This window comes from Poromitra crassiceps (genome assembly GCF_964638095.1).
Source record: "Poromitra crassiceps genome assembly, chromosome: 4".
NCBI lineage: Eukaryota > Metazoa > Chordata > Actinopteri > Beryciformes > Melamphaidae > Poromitra > Poromitra crassiceps.
The window spans coordinates 72,499,680-72,524,566 of record NC_139626.1 but is presented as its reverse complement, the minus strand read 5'-3'; the positions used below and the strand labels follow the sequence as shown (position 1 = coordinate 72,524,566).

The 24,887-nt window shown below is 44.6% G+C and overlaps 1 protein-coding gene across 1 annotated transcript in view; it reads left to right on the top strand.

Annotated features, from left to right (window-relative positions):
* Positions 1-24,656, top strand: part of srd5a2a (steroid-5-alpha-reductase, alpha polypeptide 2a) — a gene marked incomplete at its 3' end in the record, with an annotated part of 128,304 nt that extends 103,648 nt beyond the window's left edge. Inside the window, exons 4-5 of the mRNA XM_083636062.1 lie at positions 21,977-22,083; positions 24,396-24,656. Coding sequence (XP_083492188.1) covers positions 21,977-22,083; positions 24,396-24,656 — 368 coding nt within the window. The remainder of the gene's footprint in view (positions 1-21,976; positions 22,084-24,395) is intronic.
* Positions 24,657-24,887: the final 231 nt, after the last annotated feature.

Genomic DNA, 24,887 nt, shown 5'->3' with positions numbered 1-24,887 from the left:
GTGTGAGGACTGAAGGTGTTTCAGAGCACACTCGATATGGTTTACTAGGAGACACAAGAACTGACAACACTTAGACTGAGGAATGATAGCCAATAATCTGAGGGAGGAGGAGGCCCTAAAATGTTTGCCGTAGTCAGGTTGTTTGTGTGCAAAACAGTGACCATCACTCTGTTCACATGCTGCGGTTGTTCATCTGCGTCCATGACGGCGCATTATTGCTCAAAGTTTAGTGAAGCATTTAGTGATAGTTTAGGCTATTGATCGGATCGAATTCTACTTCTTTTCCCCACCAGATATCCGATCCAGTGATTTTGGCCAGATCGGCTCCGATACCGATACTTAGTATCGGATCGGACCATCCCTAATAAATTCTGGCCTGAGCAAAGTTTGCACTTTACCATCACACTGCTGTCCTTTCCTGCAAGAATTCAAAGTAGGTGCATAATCCACCCATCAAAAGTTGTAGACTGCATGCAGCTATATTTCCCTCCACTCGCATCTGATCAGTCACTGTGTTTACAATGGTCTGTTGAGCCATTGCGGACACCGTAGTAGTTTCGGGAAGTTATACTACAAGAATGGATCGGCTGAAGGGACACAGACTCGTCACTCATCATGCCTAAAACCTAACCAATCGTTACTCCTCCCCATCCATTCTAGCCACACAAAAGACGTCTTTACAGTCAGCTGTTGTGTTGCACAATCGAGTGAATGAAACCACATTTGATGTTTTCTCTGTAATCCTGCAATTCAAACCCGATCCTGCTGAAAATTGAACTTATGTAACGCAAGTAACGACTTGAGTGTTTGACTAGTAACTGTAATGTGATTACAGTAACGTGTTACTTTGTAATGCGTTACCATTAAAATGCGCAAAGCGCATTACAAAGTAACGTACAAAGTAACGTACAAAGTAACGCGTTACCCCCAACACTGCTGAGGAGGGGTGGTGGGTGGCCTAAAGTTTAGAGAAGCGAAGGTCATTGGTTCAATCCCCGGGACCGGCAGGATAAATCTGGGTGGGGAAAGTGAAAAAGCAGCGCTTGCCCCTCTCTCATTACCACCAATGAGGTGCCGTTGAGCAAGGCCCTTAACACCGACTGCTCCAGTGGAGCTGCTCAATAATAAGTGGCCAGCAGATCACACTGTGGTTGTACTGGTCAGCTTCCAGGTGTGAATGTGTGTGTAAATGTGAACAGGGCGCTCCTGAAAAAGAGAGCATTGATCTCAGTGAGACTCCCCCTGTATAAATAAAGGTGTAAACAAAACAAAAAATGCCTGAGGACCGCAGGCTGCTTTCGGGCACATACGGGGCTAACTCAGCTGAATATTGCTCCGTTGAAGCAGCTTTGCAGCTTCATGTATTTATTATTATTATTATTATTATTATTATTATTATTATTAGGGGTTCAAGCCCTGAAGGGGCTGAAACCCTATTGTTTTTCACCCGGTTTATTATTATTATTATTAGGGGTTCAAGCCCTGAAGGGGCTGAAACCCTATTGTTTTTGTGCCGGTTTATTATTCTTGTTGTTCATCTGCCCCAACGCAAATTCCCGTGAGTTGGTAAATGGTAGAGACCTGACATTTGGCCCAATGACAGATATTGTTGGCAGGTAGGTGCTCAAAAAAGATTTTTCGAATCGGCCTGAAGGTGGCGCTATAATTGATGGTTTTACGTTAAAGGCCTTAACTTCCACGCCGTTGGTCCGATTTTCAAACTTTTTTTTTCCAGATGTTCAGGTGGACCTGCTCTACAAGTTTGCCATAAGGACCCTCAATGTCCGCCTGGAAAGTTTTTGAGATATTTGGAAAAGTTTGGAAAACACATTTTTTGCATCTCCTCCTAGACCGTTGGACCGATTTGCACCACCATCGCCAGGAAGCATCTATGGAGCAAGCTCTACAAACTGGCTTTTTGAAACCTTTGAAATCTCCTTTCGTTTCGGAGATATTAATCGTTAAAGTTGTGAGAGGGCGTGGCCTCACAGCTAAATTGTAATAACTTCATGACCGATTAAGGAATCTTCACGAAACTTGCAGGAGGTCTTCGGAGACCATCCTAGACCATGTGTGTCAAATTTTGTGCAATTCGACCAAAAGGGGGCGCCATAAACGCCAGAAATGGGCGTGGCTTAACATAAAAAAGGCTGTAACTCCACACCTGTTTGTCCAATGATCGCGAAACTTGTCAGATATATCAAGGAGGATGTCCTAGTCAGAATCAGAAGCTTTGTCATCTGCGCAAGGCTTGAACCCCGCCCATCGCCGCTTGCGGCTATATTTATTATTATTATTATTATTATTCTTGTTGTTCATCTGCCCCAACGCAAATTCCCGTGAGTTGGTAAATGGTAGAGACCTCACATTTGGCCCAATGACAGATATTGTTGGCTGGTAGGTGCTCAAAAAAGATTTTTCGAATCGGCCTGAAGGTGGCGCTATAATCGAAGGTTTTACGTTAAAGGCCATAACTTCCACGCCGTTGGTCCAATTTTCAAACTTTTTTTTTCCAGATGTTCAGGTGGACCTGCTCTACAAATTTGCCATAAGGACCCTCAATGTCCGCCTGGAAAGTTTTTGAGATATTTGGAAAAGTTTGGAAAACACATTTTTGACATCTCCTCCTAGACCGTTGGACCGATTTGCACCACCATCGCCAGGAAGCCTCTCTGGAGCAAGCTCTACAAACTGCCTTTTTGAAACCTTTGAAATCTCCTTTCGTTTCTGAGATATTAATCGTTAAAGTTGTGAGAGGGCGTGGCCTCACAGCTAAATTGTCATAACTTCATGACCGATTAAGGAATCTTCACGAAACTTGCAGGAGGTCTTCGGAGACCATCCTAGACCATGTGTGTCAAATTTTGTGCAATTCGACCAAAAGGGGGCGCCATAAACGCAGAAATGGGCGTTGCTTAACATAAAAAAGGCTGTAACTCCACACCTGTTTGTCCAATGATCGTGAAACTTGTCAGATATATCAAGGAGGATGTCCTAGTCAGAATCAGAAGCTTTGTCATCTGCGCAAGGCTTGAACCCCGCCCATCGCCGCTTGCGGCTATATTTATTATTATTATTACTATTAATTTATTTTCTCATTTCATTTGTTTGTCTCAGGAGGAATGTTTGAGTTTGTGTCGGGGGCAAACTTCTTGGGGGAGATGGTGGAGTGGTGTGGATACGCTGTGGCCACCTGGTCTTTACCCTCCTTCTCCTTCGCCTTCTTCACCATCTGCTCCATTGGGCCGCGGGCATACCACCACCACAGGTAGCCCCTCTCCCTACTCGTTAGTATAATAGAAAATAAATATGTGGATGAGACTGCGTATCTGCTTTAGTTTTACAAAACAATGATCCTCATCGAGGGAGAACCCGGCTCTCTAAAGTTTCGAAGATTATTTTCTTCTTAATCAGATTCTGTTTGTTGTCACTCAAATTTTCTACAAGCGTTTCCAAAACCAGTTTAAAGTATGTTAAATTTGCCGGCAAATGCTGCAACCTACTATACCGGTAGAACCAATAGCACGCTAAGATACTGATGGAGGGATGTCATTGACCGATCAGATTTCGCTCTGTTGTCATACGGCTCTGCTGTTGTATGCTCAGAATCAGAATCAGAATCAGAATCACTTTTATTGCCACAGTATGCAAGTTACATACGAGGAATTTGTCTTAATGTCTGTATGCAGCGTAGCGGTCACATCAATATACAGAGATAAGAAGTAGATAACTAAAGACAATCATAAAGTTGCAAGTGCAATCAAATCGAGTAAATATATACAATATGTACATGAGTGGTGAAGTGTTCTGTGGATGATAAATATGAATTTACATTGAATTTACATGAGATTTACAGACTGAGTTAAATAGACGTTAAATAGGCAGTGGATTTACATGAATTTACAGTCGGAGTTAAATAAGAGTTGAATGTACATGAAATGTACAGGCTAAGTTAAATAGGCATTAAATGTGCAGGGAATTTACATGCATTTACACATTTAGCTGTTTGCCATAGAGCAGGGGTCTCAAACTCACGGCCTGCCAGCGCCCCCTGTGTGGCCCGCGATGGAATTGCAAAAAATAAAAAAAATAAAAAATACAATGCACCTGAACACAACATGCAAGATACCTGCTGAATAAGTTTCCAAATGTTCATGTCATTCTAGCCAATACTCCACTTCTGTTATATGTTATATCATCTGTCCAGAAAAAAAAAGTCACACATCAGCCTTTCAGCCAACACAGTGGCAGAGCAGATTACTGAGCTGTCAAGTGACATTTATGATCAGTTCTAATTCTAGCTGGAGTTCCAAGGGACAGTTGAAAATTAACACTGCCTAATTTAGTAATGTGCATTGTCCATAAAAAAGAAAACAAAGTCCCTCAAATAAACAAATAAATTGTTAATGTAAAAAATAGATTGTCCCTCTAATAAATGAATAAATTGTTAATGTTGAGAATTCGAACGGTTGCATTTTTCAATAATTTAAATACATGAAGTGGCCCCCTTGTGTCAAGACTGGACACTCCCAGGTAATTTGAGTTTGAGACCCCTGCCATAGAGCTTGTCCACTGTGATATACCCATCTGTGATTTCACTTTTCTTCCAGAACAGTGGGTGAGAGTTTAGGCTAGTTGCTTTTTCTCTGTCTGTGAACTGTTTATCCTTAGGCTAGTTGTATTTTCTCTGTCTGTGAACTGGTTAGGCTAGATTTTCTGTCTGAGTGAAACTCTGGGTAGTTTATAGCTGCTAATTGCTCTCAGCTGACATCAGGCCAGCAGCCGCTGTGAATGACGGCTTGATTGCGTAGGCGGAGTTTAGAGCCCCTGTTGAAGCAGTATTTCTTAGCACAGTCAGTCTAAAGCGGCAGCTGTAAGCGGCACAAAGCCGCACGAAGACAAGGGGAGTACATCAAGGGTAGGCCAGAGAATAGGGCTTTGTGTTACTTCTCTTTTACTAACTACCTACTCTTTTACCCATGTGTCTTTCCCCCATCCCCGTTGTAACATCAGCCTATAGATGCAGTAGATATCGCAGCTTCAGATGTAGTAACCCATGTATTTTTTCCTACCCAAAGTGCACAAGTAATCCCTTTACTATTACTGCAGGACTCTGGAACTGTCAGTCAACTGAGACCATCTCAGCTCATGCTCGATCTCAATCCCTCCACTTTCTAGCTCACAGAGACCTGGACCATACCTGAGAATACTGCTACTCCAGCCACACTCTCCGTGGCTTACTCTTTCTGCCAAACCCCCAGACCCTCTGGGCGTGGTGGAGGCACTCATCTCTCTCATCTCTCTATATCCTCTTTTGAGTCCCATGAAGTTGCTGTTTCCCTACCTGTCAAGCTCAACATTGTGGTGATCTACCGCCCGGCTGGTCCGCTGGGTAATTTCCTTGATGAGATGGATACCCTCCTCTCCGTCTTTCCTGAGGATGGCACTGCACTCATTCTTCTGGGTGACTTCACCATCCAGGCGGTAACCCTGCAATCCCCCCTCTTCCTTAACTTCTTCTCATCCTTTGATCTCTCCCTCTCTCTATCTCCACCCACTCATAAGGCAGGGAACCTGCTTGACCTGGTCTTCACCCGATCCTGCTGCACTTCCAACCTCACTGTCACTCCTCTCCCTGCATCCGACCATCCCCCTTCCCATCTCCCTCCCCAAACCCCTCCCAGCTCCCACTCATACTATCACCACCCGACGCAACCTAAAAACTCTCTCACCGACAGCCCTCTCCTTGGCTGTCCTGGCCCTGCTCCCTTCAGCTGAGCAGTTCTCTCTCCTATCCACACAGGAGGTTTCCACCTCTTTTATCCTCTCTCTCCTCTGCTCTTGACTCTCTCTGCCCTCTCACCTCGAAACCTCCTCGGTTGTCTGAATCTCTGCGATCTCATCGAACAGAGCTTCAGGCAGCTGAGAGGAAATGGAGAAAAAAGAACCCCAGGGATCTCTCTGCTTACCACCTGATCCACTCTAACTTTACATCTGCTGTCTCAACAGCAAAAACCTCCTTCATTTCTGAAATCCAGTCCTCTGCCTCCAACCCCAGCAAACTATTTTCCAACTTTTCCTCTCTCCTCAACCCTCCCTCACCTCCCCCACCATCCTCCCTCTCTGCTGATGATTTTGTAACCTTCTTTGCTAAGAAGGTAGATGGCATCAGCTCTTCCTTTCCCCCTCCAGTCAATAGCTGCAATACTCCTGACTCCAACTCTCTGACCCATGCTACAGGGCTTACCTCCTTCCCTCTCCCCCGAAGCTCCGTAAGCTTGTCAGGTCAAACCGTGCCACCTCCTGCCCCCTTGATCCTATCCCTTCCTCTCTTCTCCAATCCATCTCCACTGATATATCTCCCTTCCTCACCACCCTTATCAACTCCTCTCTATCCTCTGGTCTTGTGCCAGCTCCTCTGAAGACTGCTAGAGTCAAGCCACTGCTTAAGAAACCCTCCCTTGACCCTTCTTCTCTCATTCATTTCCAAAGCCCTTGAATGGGCTGCTTCTGAACAACTTTCTCTCTATCTCTCCCAGAATGACCTACTGGATCCTCATCCCTCTCCTCTGTCGTTGTCCTCCTTGACTTGTCTGCAGCTTTTGATACAGTGAATCACCAGATTATTCTCTCTACTCTCTCTGATCTAGGCATCTCAGGATCTGCACTCTCCTGGTTTGCCTCCTATCTCTCTAACCGCTCATACCAGGTTATATGCCGAGGATCCCTATCCAGATCCTGTACTCTTAGCACAGGTGTGCCCCAGGGCTCAGTCCTGGGCCCCTTGCTATTCCTTCTCTATATCAGATCTCTGGGCCATGTGATCTCATCTCATGGCTTCTCTTACCACTGCTATGCTGACGACACTCAGCTCTACCTCTCTTTCCCCCCCTCAGACACCCAAATCGAGGCACGTATCGCTGCATCCCTCAAAGACATTGGTGCTTGGATGTCTGCCCACCATCTCAAGCTGAATCTTGGGAAAACAGAGCTACTCTTCCTCCCCGGGAAAGACTGTCCCCTCACTGACCTTTCCATCTCCATTGACAACACTACCGTGTTTCCCTCTCAAACAGTTAACACATTGAGTGCCAAGGACGTCTGTGGACGTCCTAAAAAAAAGTAACGAGAAGTGCCAAGGACGTCTGTGGACGTCCCAATATCATAATTCATATTATTCCATAATTCTGCTGTTTAAGGTCGTACCCAGCCAGTGAGCATGAATCCCTTCAAGGGATCACACGGCGCCACCTTAAAAATCTACACAGCAGCTGCACCACCCTAAAACCTTGGCGCTCAGATCCTTTACTTTGTGCAGGAGAAAGCCGTGATCAAAGGGGAAACCGATGCATGCTGCAGCCAGAGCCATATAGATTGCTCTGTCTGCAGCTGACAGTTGGCTGTGATCCGCGCCCACAACTGAGCTCCTCTGCCTCTGTCTATCTGTCTGCATATAGTTTCTCCACACGATTACCTGCCAGAAAGGCAGCACCCGATGCCGAACGGCCAAATCTTTTCCTGCAGTCCCGTTTGCCATTTCCTTGTCGCGCTGGGATCCGCCCGGGAGCCGCCGTCAGCCGCCCGGCGCAAAAACGGAGGCTGCGAAAATAGACTGTGTGCGTGTGGGGAGGAGTTTGCAGCTCAGGGGGGGAGAGGGGGGGAGAGGGGGGTGGGGCACGCAGGCTGCACAGAACTACACCACGTCACTACATCAGAAAATATTAGCTAGAGTCAGTGAATGTGCTTGAAATTAGAGTGCAAAAAGTATTCATAAAAGTGACTTTATCTTGAAAAGTAAAAAAAGATAGCAGAAAACCCTTGAAAGTGCTCTTCTTTCAGAGGTTGTCATTTCATAATGACTCTGTCTAGAAACAAAATTTCTTCTTTGAAAGAAGCAGGAGTGTCCAATGTTTCATTAGAGTCCAGCCCTGTCCATATAGCCCTAATAGAAAAAATTCTATAGCTGTTTTCAACTGAATGGAAGTGAATCTAGCACAGGCTCCAGACAATTTTACTGAAGCGCTGTGGCACTCAATGTGTTAAGTATTCAACCAACCCAAATTCTCTCATGTCACTCCCCTCTTCACTGGCTTCCCATCTCGGCACGCATTCAATTCAAAACACTGGTTCTGGCCTACAGGGCAGTACACCAGACAGCCGCTCGGTACTTACAATCTATGGTCAGGCTCCAAATCTCTCACGGTTCCCTCCGCTCCTCCACCAGGGCAGGACGCCTCGCCTCCTTCACTACGGGGGCTCAAAAGTCGCTCATCCCGTTCGCGACTCTTCTCGTCCCTGGCACCTCAATGGTGGAACGAGCTTCCACCTTCGGCCAGGACGGCCGAATCACTGCCGATCTTTCGGAAAAGACTAAAGACACACATTTTCAGGCTCCATCTGGGCCCTTCTTGATCTAACTTCTTTCTCTCTCTTAAAAAAAAAAAAAAAAATCTAAACTAACCTTAACTTGTACCACTGTTCCTTCAGAAGTTGTAGTTATCATAGACTGTGTTACATAGTTGATTGCTCTATTGCTGACAAAAATGTGTTATTGTAAGTCGCTTTGGATAAAAGCGTCTGCCAACTTACGTAATGTAATGTAATGTAATTTACAGTCCCAGTTAAACAGGCATTACATTAGATATGAGTTCCAGTTTTATGGGGGGGAGGGAGTTCAGTTGAGTTTAGGAGGAGGTAGTGAGTTTGTGTGTGTGTGTGTGGGGGGGTTGTTGGTGAGGTCCTTGGCGGAAGGGGTTTCCGGGCCTTGTTGGTGAGGCTGATGGCGGTTGGGAAGAAGCTGGTCTTGTGGCGGGTGGTTCTGTTCTTGGCAGACCTCAGTCTCTTGCCGTGGGTCTTGAAGAGTTTGTGGCCAGGGTGGGAGGGGTCAGCCATGATCTTGCGAGACCGCTTCAGTGTCCTGGCTGCATGCAGGTCCTGGAGGGATGGCAGGTTGCATCCGATTATCTTCTCAGTGCAGCGGATGATGTGCTGAAGTCTGTTAATGTCTTTGAGAGTGGCAGCAGCATACCAGACGGTGATGGAGGAGGTGAGGATGGCCTCGATGATGGAGGTGTAGAAGTGCACCATCGTGGCCTTTGGCACTTTGAATTTCTTCAGCTGCCGCACAAAGTACATCCTCTGCTGTGCCTTCTTGGTGAGAGCTCTGATGTTCAGCTCCCATGTTAGGTCCTGGCTGATGATGGTCCCCAGGAAGCGGAAGGACTCCACATTGTTGATTGGGGAGTCACCCAGGGTGATGGGGGAAGGTGGGGCTTTGTTCCTCCTGTAATCCACAATCATCTCCATTGTTTTTTGAGCATTTAACACCAGGTTGTTTTGACTGCACCAAGTCACCAGATGGTCAACTTCCTGTCTGTATTCCGACTCATCTCCGTCTGTGATGAGCCCTATGAGGGTGGTATCGTCTGCGAACTTCAGGAGCTTGACGGATTGGTGACTGCGGTGCAGCTGTTGGTGTACAGACCGAAGAATTAGGGAGAGAGGACACCGCCCTGCAGCGCCGGTGCTGATAGACCGAAAGTCAGTGATGTGCTTACCCAGCCTCACGTGCTGCTTCCTGTCAGTCAGGAAGTCTGTGGTCCATCTGCAGATGGGGTCAGGCACGCCCAGCTGGGAGAGTTTCTCCTGTAGCAGGGCTGGGAGGAATGTGTCAAACGCCGAGCTGAAATCTACGAACAGGATCCTGGCATAGGTTCCTGCATTGTCCAGGTGTGTGAGGATGTGGTGGAGGGCCATGTTTATTGCATCGTCTACAGACCTGTTGGCTCTGTAGGCAAACTGTAGGGGGTCCAGGAGTGGATCTGTGATGGATTTGAGGTAGGACAGGACAAGGCGCTCAAAGGACTTCATGACCACAGAGGTCAGGGGGATGGGTCTGTAGTCTTTAAGTACCGAGGGCCTTGCCTTTTTAGGAAGGGGGATTATGGTTGAGGTTTTGCAGCATGCTGGTACGTGGCAGGTCTCCATGGAGGAGTTAAAATGTCTGTGAATACTGGAGCCAGCTGGTCAGCACAGTGCTTCAGGGCAGAGGGTGATACGGTGTCAGGACCAGCCGGTTTCCTAGTCTTTAGCCTTTTGAAGAGGATGTTTACCTCCGACTCCTGTATGTGTAGAGATGGCGGTGGGGGGGAGGGGGCTGCAGGCAGGCTAGGTCCAGAGGCTCCTGCTCTGTAGTTGGAGGGGTGGTGGTGGTGGTGGGGGGGGGGGGGGGGGGGTTTGGGGTGCGAGAGGAGTTGGGGGGGGGGGGGTGTTTAGGGGGAGAGGACTTGGTCCGGGGGGGGAGCAGAAGTAGGATTTGGTGGAGGGGGAGTAGTGAGGGGGGGTTTGGTGGAGGTGAGGTGAGGAGGGGGTGGGGGGGGTCTGGTGGTTTTGAGGTGAGCTGCGGGGGTTGGGGCTGGGGTGATTGTCGAAGCCACAATATAAGTCGTTGAGTCTGTTTGCCAGGTGGGGGTCGTCTGTTGCTGGTGGGGCAGAGGGCTTGAAGTTCTCTTTAAGGCCTGTCCGGGCAGAGTCTTTGTTTGAGGCTTGTTGGTGGAGCCGCTCTGAATATTGCTGTTTAGCAGCCCGTATTGCCTTGCTGAATTTGTATTTACATTCTTTGAAGTGCTGTTTGTCTCCACTCTTTAATGCTTTCTGCTTTTCCTCTCTCAGCCTCCTGAGTTCAGCTGTGAACCAGCATTTGTTGTTATTGTATCTCACAGAGGAGCGAGTGGGAACACAGCTGTCCTCACAGAAGCTGATGGACAGTATGATGTGACTGTGTGTGTGTATTCATCAAGACTGTCTGTTGCAGCTTTGAATAAATCCCAATTTGTGGAGTCCAGACATGACCACAAATCCTCTACAGCTTCATTTGACCACTTTGTAGACCTTTTGCCAAACCTTTTCACAGGTTTGGCAACTTTTAGCTGCTGCCTGTAGGTGGGAATGAGGTGTATCATGGCGTGGTCTGAGTGGCCCAATGGAGCGCGGGGGACAGCGCCGTATGCATTGTTTATTACCGTGTAGCAGTGATCTAGTGTGTTTTCGCGTCTGGTTGGACATTTGATCATCTGTCGGTATTTGGGGAGTTCGTGGGTTAGTTTTCCTTTGTTAAAGTCGCCCAGGACTATTACAAATGAGTCAGGATTCTTTCTCTCCACCCGTAGCATCTGATCGGCGAGCAAGCGTTGTGTTTACTGTACGTTTGCTTGTGGCGTAACGTATGCGCTGACAAGGATGAATGAAGAGAATTCACGTGGAGAGTAGAAGGGTTTGAAATTGATTATACATTTTTCTAGAGTGGGGGAACAGTATTGCAGGATCACTGACACATCTATAGACCAGCCACTGTTGATGTAGAAACACAAGCTGTGTTTACTAAGGAATCAGCTGGACACAACAAACAAAACAACACGATAGCAGCAGCTGCAGCACACATATACTATGGGCCCCCTGGCCTTAGGTGCTAAACTGGCGTTAAACGCAAAAAAACTGGCTTTGCGCCTGACGGGAAGATAGCATCATGTGTTTAGGCCCCGAAATGCCCTTTACGCCGAAGAGGCGTGGCGCAGTGCCAGAATAGGCCAGAATCAGCCTTAAACGCTATCTTTCCCACTGGCGTTAATTTAGAGCTTTTCAAAACCAGGCCTTATTCACTGCGCCCATTCCCCCACCAAAGCCACACATAGACACACATGTGAAATCTCCCAGCATGCATTGAGGCTAATACATTTTGACAAGAAATAGCAACCAAATCAGTAGGCTAAGTGGTAGATAGAAATAATATTTATGCTGCTAAATGATGTGACATAAATATACATTATGTAAAGTCATGGCATAAATGTGTTTTTATTGAAAAAGTATGTGTCAAGTAAGCTAAGTGTTGTTGGAGCGGACATCAAATTACAACCGTGTACCACGTATTTGTGACGGATATATATACGACCTGGATTACATGTATGTTTCAGATAGGGTTGTGTTTTGATTTTTATGTTTTATTTTGGCCAATATTGAAATGTTCTAGAATTGCATGTTGACCTTAACATAAATATTATTATGCCTCCGCCGGCGATAGCCAGGATGGAGGCATTATGGATCCGGGTTGTCCGTCCGTCCGTACGTCCGTTCATCCGTACGTACGTCTGTACGTCCGTCCAATGTTCGTTAACGCCATATCTGAGGAACGCCTTGATGGAATTTAATCAAATTTGCCTCAAACAGTGAGTAAGACTCAAGGATGATCTGATTAGATTTTGGTGGTCAAAGGTCAAAGGTCAAGGTCACTGTGACCTCTCGAACGCCATTTTCAAGCTTGTTAACGCGATATCTCAGGAATGCCTTGACGGAATTTCATCAAGTTTGCCTCAAACATCGACTTGGACTCAAGGATGAACTGATTAGATTTTGGTGGTCAAAGGTCAAAGGCCAAGGTCACTGTGACCTCTCGAACGCCATTTTCAAGCTTTTTAATGCAATATCTCAGGACTGCCTTGACGGAATTTCATCAAATTTGCCTCAAACATCGCCTTGGACTCAAGCATGAACTGATTAGATTTTGATGGTCAAAGGTCAAGCTCACTGTGACCTCTCAAACACCATTTTCAAGCTCGTTAATGCGATATATCAGGAATGCCTTGACGGAATTTCATCAAATTTGCCTCAAACATCGACTTGGACTCAAGCATGAATTGATTCGATTTTGGTGGTCAAAGGTCAAAGGTCAAGGTCACTGTGACCTCTTGAACGCCATTTTCAAGCTTGTTAACGCGATATCTCAGGAATGCCTTGACGGAGTTTTCAAGATTCAAGATTCAAAAACTTTATTATTTAAAAGACAATAGTAGAGGGGAGTCAAAGTGCAGTAGTTAAAAAGTAAAAAAAAAAGTAAAAAAGTAAAAATGCAGTTCCTACTGTAAAAGGTTGAGGGCGGTGATTGGGGATGGGACGAATTATTTTTTTGTGAATGTTTTTCCGGGCCAGTGGGACTTTGTACGACCTGAGGCGAGTAACTGAAAGGATTGGTGAAGGGGGTGAGAGGGGTCCTGTGTGATGTGGGTGGCTTTCCTGATGACTGACCGGTTGTACAATTCAGACATCATCAAATGTCATCAAATTTGCCTCAAACATTGACTTGGACTCAAGGATGAACTGATTCGATTTTCGTGGTCAAAGGTCAAAGTCACTGTGACCTCACAAATGCCATTCCCAAGTTTGTTAAAGCGATCCCTCACCAATCACCACCTTGATCGTGGGCAGCTCGATGGTGCGTGATGTCTTCCTGCCCCGGTCTGCCAGTTCTTCTAAGACTCTCTGCTTCTCAGGAGCCCGGGTTGTGTTCCTGCAGCAAAAGCTTCCATCCATTCTGGATGACTACCCGAACCTCAACACTCTTATTATTCACATCGACACAAATTATGTCATGCACCGTGAGTCTGTGACTTTTAGATCTAATTTTCTTAATCTATTGTCTTTCCTTTCGGACCAAGGTCTTAATATTGTTGTCTCTGGCCCCCTCCCTACTCATCGGAGAGGACTTGAGAGATGAGTCCTTGAAAAAGTAGTCTCCACTCAACTAAACGATTACCTCTTGCACAATAGCCTTCTTGATCCTTTTCAATCCGGTTTCAGGTCGCTCCACAGCACCAACACCGCTCTCACAAAAGTAACCAATGATCTTCTTCTCGCATCAGATTCCAATTCCTCCTCTCTTCTCATCCTAGATTTAAGTGTAGCTTTCGACACAGTCGATCATAACATCCCGCTAGATCGCTTGTCTAGCTACCTGTGCATCCATGGTGATGCTCTCTCTTGGTTAGAATCATATCTCTCTTGCAGAACACACTGTGTCTCATATAAGAATGTTAGAGCCATATTTTCACTACTAAGATTTGGTGTGCCGCAGGGATCTATCCTGGGTCCCTTGCTCTTTGGCGTCTACTTACGCTCTCTTGGTGACATTTTCCATAGATTTGGTATTAACTTTAATTGTTATGCCGACGATACTCAAATTTATATACCAGTTAGACCAGATGACCGCTCTCAAATTGTAAATCTTCAATCTTGTTTAGCTGTTGTTACAGATTGGATGTCTCCAAATTTTCTACGACTGAACGCCAATAAAACTGAATTACTAATCATTGGTCCAAAAGCCCAAGTACCACTCCTCTCTGACCTAAATATTGACAGTTGCATCATTACTCCTAGCTCACTAGTGAAAAACCTTGGTGTGACTTTTGACTCTTCTCTTTCATTTAACGCTCATATTAAGGTGATCACTAAAACAGCATTTTTTCATCTCCGCAATATCTCAAGGATCCATCCCTTTCTAGGTGCTTCAGATGCAGAAGCCTTCATACATACCTTTGTTTCATCTAGACTGGACTACTGCAATGTCCTATTCTATGGTCTACCACATTGTAGTACTAAAAAAATACAACTTGTACAAAACGCAGCTGCTAGAATACTATCTAGAACTCGGAAGTCTGATCATATAAAGTATCCCACTGCAGTATGGTCGGGTATAAAGGGGTGTTAAGCTAAAAAAACATCTTATAGCGTATAGCTGATGTGTTGTGTAGACTACTAGCCTGTATTTACTGTCACATCATGCACACTTCATCACACTTTTAGTATTGTGAAATAGTCTATATAGTTTTGTCATTCTATACCTATGCCTGTTCTTTGTTATTTTGACTTGTCTGTCTAAGGACCACAATGGAAACTAGTCTTTGACTTTGTCATCTGTGATGAGCCCAATGAGGGTGGTATCATCCGCAAACTTCAGGAGCTTGACGGACTGGTGACTGGAGGTGCAGCTGTTGGTGTACAGACCGAAGAAGTATGGAGAGAGGACACCGCCCTGGGCGGTGCCGGTGCTGATAGCCCGAAAGTCAGTTGTATGTTTGCCTGGCCTCACGTGCTGCTTCCTGTCAGTCAGGAAGTCTGTGGCGATCTGCAAATGGAGTCGGGCACACCCAGCTGGGAGAGCTTCTCCTGTAAGAGGGCTGGGATGATCGTGTCAAATTCTGAGCTAAAGTCCACAAACAGGATCCTGGCATACTGGCAACCTATGCCAGGATCCTGTTCGTGGACTTTATCCAGGTGTGTGAGGATGTAGTGGAGGGCCATGTTTATGGCATCATCTACAGACCTGTTGGCTCTGTAGGTGAACTGTAGTGGGTCCAGGAGTGGGTCTGTGATTAATTTAAGGTAGGACAGGACAAGGCACTCAAAGGACTTCATGACCACAGAGGTCAGGACGATAGGTCTGTAGTCTTTATGTGCAGAGGGCCTTGTCTTTCAATTCATTTATTGAAGAAAGAGTTTAGCAGAGACAGGCCTGAAATGCACTCTTCTTAACAACAAAGATTAAAAATTGACAAAGTGTACATACTGTAGGCTAAAAACTAAACAAGGATAAACAATTTAACTAAGTAAGTGATTCACATATCAAGCCTCAACATGGAGATGGTGACGGTCAGACAGTTTTCACTTCTTTATCATTGTAGAGTCTGACTGCAGTGTGAAGGACTGCTGGAGGTGCTTGGTCCTGGCAGGCGGCATGGAGAGGGCGGTGCTGTTTCTCATTTGCCTACCAGTACATTGCAGTCTGGTTGGAGGGAGAAGATCATGTAGTGGATGGGATGGACTCATCATCTCTTTTAGTAAAGTGATTGCAGCTTCCTCCCGACGATTCTTTGATTGATTGATTGATTGATAACTTTATTGAAACAATAATAGCAGGTATGTACAAGACAAACACAACATCAACATATTGCTCAAAAGGAATAAAACACAATAAAGCCCGAGGGCTTGTTTCCATTGTGGTCCTTGTGTGTGGGACAAGGCGAGTGAATCTGTATGCAGGTATGAGCGCGTGTGTGCGCGGACAAGAACATACACAAACAGATGATAACATTTAACACTCAAATCAAAAATTCTAAAACCTTAAGTGAATGGTTAATTTAGATACCTAATAAAAATGCATCAATCAATAAATAATAAGATAGAGACCAGCTCATATACTAAAAACAGGAACCTACCTAGGGATTTAAAAACCCCGCCTATTCAGGGGACATAAGAAAAGGAAAATAAAAGGTTTAGGACCATATTTGGGAGCCAACCAGCCATTTTTTCAAGGCAAGCTTAAAAGAGAACCTGGAGTTAAGTGTCTTAATACTCTCAGGGAGTTTGTTCCATAAAATAGCTGCTGAGTAGGAAAAGGTGCATTTACCCGTTAGGGTTTTAAATTTGGGGGGAACAATGTTGGAGGTGCTTCCTCTTGTGGAGTAGCCATGTACCTCACTGACTTTACAAAAGTAGTCAGCGAGGTAACGAGGAGCCTCCCGTTTAAAAATCCTAAAAACCATGCACAATTTGATTTGGGAAACCCTCTCCTCCACTCTGAGCCACCTGAGGCTATGGAAGTGGGAGGGGAGGAGATGGACTCTGGGATGAAGCTTCAGAATAACCCGAATTAATTTATTCTGGGAGGTCTGAAGCCTGTTTTTGAGTTTGACGGTGATTCCCGTGAACCAGGAGGAGCAAGCATAGTCAAAGTGACATTTTTAGAGATGGGAGGTGGGGGAGCGGCCGGGGCCACATCTGGAGATGATCTTAAGTGCCCTACGTTGCACTCCCTCCAACTCCTCCTCCTGTCCTTTGCTCCATCCAACCAGGAGGACATGTCCATACTCCAGCACTGATCTGATAAGGGCAAAGTAAATCAGTACGAGGTCATCGACTGACATGCTTGTTCTGGCCAGCACTCTCAGCAGATAGAGACGCTTTGATGCCTTGAGCACCATGTCCTGGACTTGGTGAGAGTGAGAAAGAGAGGAATCTACCTGCCAGCCTAGGTAGCGAGCAGATGGAACCACAGGAACTGCCTCTCCAGCCAGATGTAATGGCGTTATCACCGGGGCTTTTCTCACACAGGTGATCCGCACCTCATAGCTCTTCTTCCCATTTAGGATCATGTCATTTTGCAGGGCCCATTCATCCAGATGCTGGGCTTCCAGTTGCATAGTCAGATCCCTCTTCTTTGGGAGGGGGATTATGGTTGATGTTCTGAAGCAGGCTGGTACATGGCAGGTCTCCAGGGAGGTGTTGAAAATGTCTGTGAACACTGGTGGCCAGCTGGTCAGCACAGTGCTACAGGGCCCAGGGTGATATGGAGGAGGGCTGGGGGATATAAAAGTATATAGATAAGACATATTTCATATCAGTCGATATCGATAATTATTGATCATTTTTCATTACCAGTTTTTATTACAAAGAAAACGAGAAGAAAAAGTTTGCATTTAACCACTTTTTTTGAAACACCTTATTTTCAAGGCACACATGTAATAATTGAAATTCACCGGTAGCGAGCACACTCAAAATAGATTAAAAACTCACTGGGTGCAGGGCAAGCAAAGACTTTGAATAGTTCCTCCAAACCGGGCAGCAGCAACAACAAACGTTTCAGCCAAAGGCCAGACAACGCTGAGGAAGGCCTTGCTTTTTCTCTCACTATTGAACACATGTAATAATTGTAATGCTAACACTGTCACACATAGACAGACATACACACCAGTGGCGGCTGGTGAGCTTGGCAATAGGGGAGGAGGCTTTCCAAAATTTGGGCGTTTTTTTTTCTTCTCTTTTGCAGTTTGAAGACAGATTTTAACAACATACAAACAAAACAAAAGCTCAGACACAGCTGGAAAACAAAGCAAAGCATACTATTGATTGACAATTATAATATGGTGCTACCACCCATATAAGGGTGCTTACATGCTTATAAAAGCATATGGGTTATACAAGGGGCCAAGACAAACCAGCTGAGCAAGTCACCCACCGCCCCTAACCTCATCAAGGTAGGCCAGAAACGGGTCCCAAATATGTCACTCCTATACCCTAATGTAATCTCAATAGCAGCACCAGTCTCCTTCAAGGAAACAAGATCAATAGAAATCATTAGGCTACAGACCACTTTATAGATCCACCCTGTTACAGCAGGCAACATCAAACTTAATTTCAGTTTAATTCAATCACACAAATTACACCACACACCCCCATATAGATAAGATTTTGTTCCAGGGTCCCCCATCTGATAAGAGTTTAAGAGTTTTGCTTTTATCACAGACATTATATGAAACCCATGACCAAAATAGTCATACATTCTGTGATTGTGTTACTTATGGATGGAATTATAGTGAACATAGATTAATCCCCCCTTTTTGCTGGGGACCCCACTTTGAAAACCACTAGCTTAGGCTCCAACTGTTGCAAGAAGGTGAATTTTCACACATTTTCAATGCAGATTGAGGACAAATAAGATGGATTGTCATCTGGTGCATTTTAACGTTAGGCGCACCCAGGAGAAAGAGAGTTGAAGTGGGAATAATTTCTGGCTGAGCAATGTAATGCACCTCAAAATAAAGTAAGATATTTAGGCTACAGTTAGTCTGTCAGTAAAAGGTTTGATGGATGAACAAATCAATCAAAAACACTTCACTACGTCCAACATAGGCTACAAGTTCAACATAGGCTACAAGTTTCCCATTGAATTTGGCAGCACGGAACAAAACATGGAACGAAACGCAGAACGAAACATGCAAATTGCATGTTTCGTTCCATGTTTGTTCCGCGCTGCCAAATTCAGTAAAAAATGTGCGAGTTTAAGATCGCCAAATGGCGGGCTATTCAGCATAAAACAATATAATACGAAAAAGTAGCACTGCTTGGTGGACGCCGAATTTAGTAGAAGACCCGGATAACTCGAACTTAATTGACTTACTTGAATATCCATGCTGTCTGTAGCCAGTGCGAGTGCAGCCGATGAGGTTAAATTATCCCAGTGTTTGCTTCTGAGCCTCTGTGAGCCTCCGTGTGTACCACGCTGCCCTCTCTAAACTCCGCGTAATACAATGCAACGACTGTCTGGCTTGTGAGCTAACTTACTGCTTGATAATATAAAACATAGGAAAAGAGAAAGGGGAAAATATAGGTGCTACTGTCTGTAAATCTATCTATTAGCCTGTCAGGTCTTCATTTCCTCCATTTCATCATGGTCATCACAGGCAGTGGATTTCACTTCCTACTTGATTCAGCGTGAGAGACCAGTGGACAATACAATGTCAATCAATGTCAGCAATCTATCCAACCAACAACCAATTAGATTTCACCTGGTTTCACCAGGCTAAGGGCGTGCTCCGCTCCAGCTCAATCTGATTGGTTGGAAAACACATCACTCTCACGTGTCCTCTGTGAATTGCAAGTGTTTTTCAACCAATCATATTTTTTAATTAGATAAATTACCAAATAAATAAACGCCCACAGGGCGAATGTTTTTTTAACTACCTACTCCACGCTGGGACCAGGGCCAGAGTGACTCGTCTGCATGGAGCTCTCCTTTCCATCAGTTCAGGTCACTGTTGTTGAAGCATTTTAAGCATATAAGAATATAATGAATGAAAAAATTGAGCGTCTGCACGTAAGAAAAAACACATTTGATTGATATTTTATTATTAAAAAAAATATGAAAAATGAAAAAAATAAAAATAAAAAATGATAATATTTTTTTTTATATAAAATCCCCAATCTAATAGAGGAGGACCATCCTCCTATGCCTCACTGGAAAAACCTCCTCTGATACACACTGAGTGCAAGCAGTAATTTACAGACATGGTGACATTTTATTTTGATGACATAGCCTAGCGTTGCCTAAAACGTTGCCAGCCTTCTCAAACAAAAAACTTTTGGTAACATGTACTATTTCATGGTTGTTTAACATTAACGGTGATTCAGTGACTGAGCTGCCCCGCATTCCGCAAAGTAACGTTGCAGACATCCACATTTGTGAAATTGGCGCCCTTAACGACCAGAGGAGGAACCACATTAGCAACCAGGATATTGCATGTTTTTGTGGTTCCTATATGAAGGAAACCCCCGGGAGGCACGGGGAGAACATGCAAACTCCACACAGAAAGGCCCTTTTGTCGACCCCACCCGGGCGGTGGGCACTCGAGGACATGCGGACGGGCACGCATTCCTTCAGCGTTCACATCGTCCCAGGTGGGAATCGAACCCACGACCTTCAAGCTGTGAGGCGATAGTGCTTACCACTGCACCACCGTACCTCCCTACAGAGGCACCATTGAGAGCATCCTAACCAACTGCGTTTCCCTCTGGTATGGAAACAGCAACGCCATGGACCTGAAGTCTCTGCAGAGGGTGGTGAGGTCGGCGGAGAGAATCATTGGGACCTCTCTCCCAATCATCCAGGAGACAGCACACAAACGCTGCATATCCAAAGCCCTGAACATTGCCAAAGACCCCACCCACCCCTTTAACAGTCTGTTCACCCTCTTGCCCTCCGGCAAGAGATACCGCAGAATCCGGAGCAGATCAGCCCGGTTCTGCAAGAGCTTTTTCCCACATGCCATCAGGCTCCTTAACTCCCTGTGACCCCCCCCCCCCCCCCCCCCCCCCACTCACACACACACACACACACACACACACTCAGACTTAACTTGGACTCTTTGATCCCTCACACACTACCATGGTTGGTAAACAGAGACTTTATATGACTTTCTCTACCATCGTTGGTACTTTTTAATGTTTGTTTTTTAATTTAGTTTTTAAATTAGAGTAGGCTATTTTATTTATCTATGCTGTTTTAAAACCTCTTTAGCATGTGCAATAATCTCAGTAATTGTCAGACTTCTCTTGAATTTGCACTATTTGTGGGCTAGATGCAATCGTCATTTTGTTTCTGACGTGCTGTTTTTGGTGAAAATGTGTATATTCAACGTTTTTGGTGAAAATGTGTATATTCAAAGTTTTTGTTGAAAATTTGCATATCCAACGTTTTGTGTGAAAATCTGTATATGGGCCCAAGGGGCATCATCCTCCGCCCATTGGGAGTCGTTTGGGACAAAGTAGTCCAAATGGTACGGAGTAGACCAAATGGGAGTGGGCGGGGCCAAGGGGCATCATCCTCCGCCCATTGGCAGTGGTTTGGGGAAAAAGTAGTCCAAATGGTACGGAGTAGCCCGAATAGCAGTGGGCGGGGCCAAGTGACATCATCCCCCGCCCATTGGGAGTGGTTTGGGGAAAAAGTAGTCCAAATGGTACGGAGTAGCCCAAACGGCTTTCTAAACGAAAAGTCAACAAAACTGTCAAAACTTAGTAGCTTATGTTGTAATATTTGGCAATACAAATGAGAAAATATCATGGCATCCCTAAACTGATGTGCTACATTGAGAGGTATATATTGTCTTAGTGAAAGCCATTTAAATTTGTTAGGACAGTTTTGCACTACTTCTTTACATATTTGTCAAACTTAAGATTGAATCTAAAATAACACCTAAAAATGTAAACTCATGTACCTCATCTATCTCTTTCTCATCAATCTTTATTCTGAAATTTTCATAGATTTTTCAATAGCCCATTGAGACAGTCTTACTATAATTCAAAGTTAGATGATTATTTCGAAGCCACCAGACATTTCTTTTGAGAGAATCTCGGCTGCCATCTGATGAGTTTTTGCAGAGACATAATTGTGTCGTCAGCATACATTTGACATTTCACTCTTTTGCAACTGTCAGATGAATCATTAATATATAAACTAAAAAGTATGGTGCCCAAAATTGAACCTTGTGGAATTTCGATTCGGCAAGTTTGGACAGATGAATGGGTAGAATTTATTTTAACACACTGATCACTGGATTCAAGATAAGATCTAAACCAATTTATGGCATTGTTTGAGAATTTCATAGTTCAGTGTCAAATGCTTTTCTCTTTTTCTTTGTTGTAGTATGCTATTTCAATATGCATGCAACATTCATTTTATATTTTCTTTGCATTGATATACTATGTACATGTTACCATCCAATAATATATCATCTTCATGTTTTGTTTGGAGGGTTGATGTTCCATAAGGTGCCTTTTATCTGTAATGTGGACTCTCCCTGTTCTCTTTTTTCAGGGACTACCAACTCAAGTTTGAGGATTACCCCCGGTCCAGGAAAGCTGTTATTCCTTTCATACTGTGAGGATGGAGGGCTGTTCACTGACATCGTCAACCAAGCAGCAGTAAGCTGGCAAAATACTTGTAAAGTACTGAAGAAGGGATTGTAGTGGTTTAATGTACAATCACACCAAACATGATGAAACATTAAAGTCCCTGGACACCAAGCATAAATACATGTTTTGAGTTTGTCACACCACAGAAAAATGCGTTATTAACAGCCCAGCCAAATTTCAAGTAGATTTGAAGTTGCCAAGTATATAAAATGACATTGAAAATCAGGAAAAATTAAAAGATTAATTACTTCAATCTCAGAATTCTGACATTAAAATCAGAATGCTGGCTTTCTTCTCAGAATTCTGACTTTAATCTAAAAATTCTGACTCTTTTCCCTCAGAATTCCGACTTTACTTTCTTTCAGAATTCAACCATTATACTGACTTTATTCTCAGAATCCTGACTTCAACTCAGAACTCAAATACATTTTTCACATGTGGCCCCAATCCTCTTTGGTAATTTTAAATGGTGTGTGGTGTAAAAAAAAATGAAATAAATCTATATAAAATGTAGTATGTGGACTTTGTTTCAAGTTCTGCGTTCAGCTACAGCTATGCCGTTTTACATGCGATCGGGCTGAAACCTTCAGGGTGTGTAAAGGGCACCTGTGCGGGTGACCTGACCGGATTATCTAATTAGGCTAATTAGCTAATGATGTGATTTCATCAGTGATATCATCAGTGATGATGTCAAAAGTGATGTCATAAGGGCACGCACACAGACACACACACAAGGAGGCATTGTGACATCACTGATGCAATAACATTTAGTGAGCGTGCCAATAGGGCAGGCGAGGCCACGCAGCAGCAGCGCAGCGGCCGAGCCTACCTAGTAATTAAAAAAAAGAAAAAGAATCAGGCAACCCCATTTGGGGTAGCGATCACAGCATTTTCAATATTTTATTTTCATTTTTCTATAGAACACAAACAAAACAAAACAGACAAAAAAAAAGAAAAACAAACATACAACATAATTTACATTCAACATTACAGTGGTACTACCAGCCACGTAAGGTGCTTATGTGCTTGCAGTCGATGTACTTGAGATCTCACGCAAGGGGTCTATAGGAAACCAGCCGGGCGAGTCACCCGTCGCCCCCTAACCTCATCGAGGTAGGCTAAAAACTGTCCCATATAGTTAGACATTTTCTAAGTGAGTTGGTTCTCAGGAACCTGAGTCTATCCATCCGTATAACAGAGATCATGTCCATCAACCACAATTGGAGAGAGGGTGAAGAGGGGGACTTCCATTCCTTAAGAATTTGTTTTTTGGCAACGGTTGTCCCCAGTGTCAGAGATTGTTGCACAGCTGTAGTGAAGTCCAGAGAGGACTCTGAGCAGCCAAAGATGGTGAGTTCTGCCTCCGGCTGAAGGGTTATTTCGTAGAGTACCAGTCAAATATTTTGGCCCAGAATCCTGTCAGTGAAGGGCAGAACCAGAAGGCATGAGACAGAGTGCTCTCCGATATCTGACATCTATCACATAGTGAAGAGACAGAGGGGTAGATCTTGTGCAACTTTTGCTTAGAATAGTGAAGACGATGGGTCACTTTAAATTGGATCAGCTACTATTAACTATTAACTTACTATTAACTGAGCAGAGCTGCACCACAGACAAACAATATCAGATAACGCAATGTCAAATTGTCATTGTCAGATGCAGTTGTCAAGCAAACATACAAACCTAGAAATTAGATGCTTGGAATGAGGAGGGCTCAGCAAAACATTGAAGAAAGCATGCTCATCTGGGAGTGTTTCAAAGGTGGTAGTGGCCACTGGTTAAGATGTTCCCCGCATGTTAAGATGTTCCCAGCGTATCGACCTACGCGTTGGTCTGTCTATTTGCCTTGTGCTTGATTAAATATATTTCTACTTGAAGATGGTAGTCTGCATCAAAACCTGGGGACTGATATCAAGCAAGACCTCCTGGATTCTGTTTGTCTAAAATAAAACTGTTATTCTAAATTAGGTTGTCTCTTGTAGACTTGAAATAAACCCAGCATACTGCTGTGATTTGCATATGGTCATTCATTTTCAGCTTACTGCTTTTAACTTTTTAACTTCTTTTTTTTTTTTTTACCAATTAACATATTTTAACAAGATAAACATTAGAAAAATATATGAGAGGTTTATACATTAGAAAAGTATAAAAGTAAACCGAAATGTTCATGGCGCCCAAAATAAAACTCTTATTGATAAAACTGCCTGACGTGACTTCACTGTCAAAATCTTACTGTGGCACTAACCCTCAGGCTCCTAGATTGTTGCCTGTCAACAGTACACAATTAAGAGCCCTCCATTCGCCTTGCCAAAATCCTTTAGGGAATCATTAAAATCAGGCCTGAGGGAGGGTTGTCGTTTTTGACAGAGAAGGACAGGGGGCAGTGCGTTAAGAGCCGTGATGCGAAGAGCTCGACGCAGGCGCGTCCGAATCTGTCCCAAATCTGCCCCACCACTTGGGGGTGTAGCTGCCACTCCGTCTGCTGGGAGTTGCCCCATGATACCAAGTCTGCCCCAAAGTTCAGTCGGCCGGGCAAGTGCGCCGCTGACAAGGAGCGCAGGCGGGAGTGCGCCCAGAGGTGAATCTCCGCCGCTGCTTGGTTCAAGGTTCTCGACCGTACACCGCCCTGCTTGATCAAGTAGGTGATGTTGCTATGTTGTCCGAGCGAATCAATACGTGGTGGCCACGTATCTGATGCCGGAAGTGGTGTAGAGCCAGGCGAATAGCTTCCAGCTCTAGCACGTTTATGTGGCGAAGCTCCCAGTGACTGAGGAACCAGATCTGAAAAGGACGCATGTGCAGCCGCCCCAATG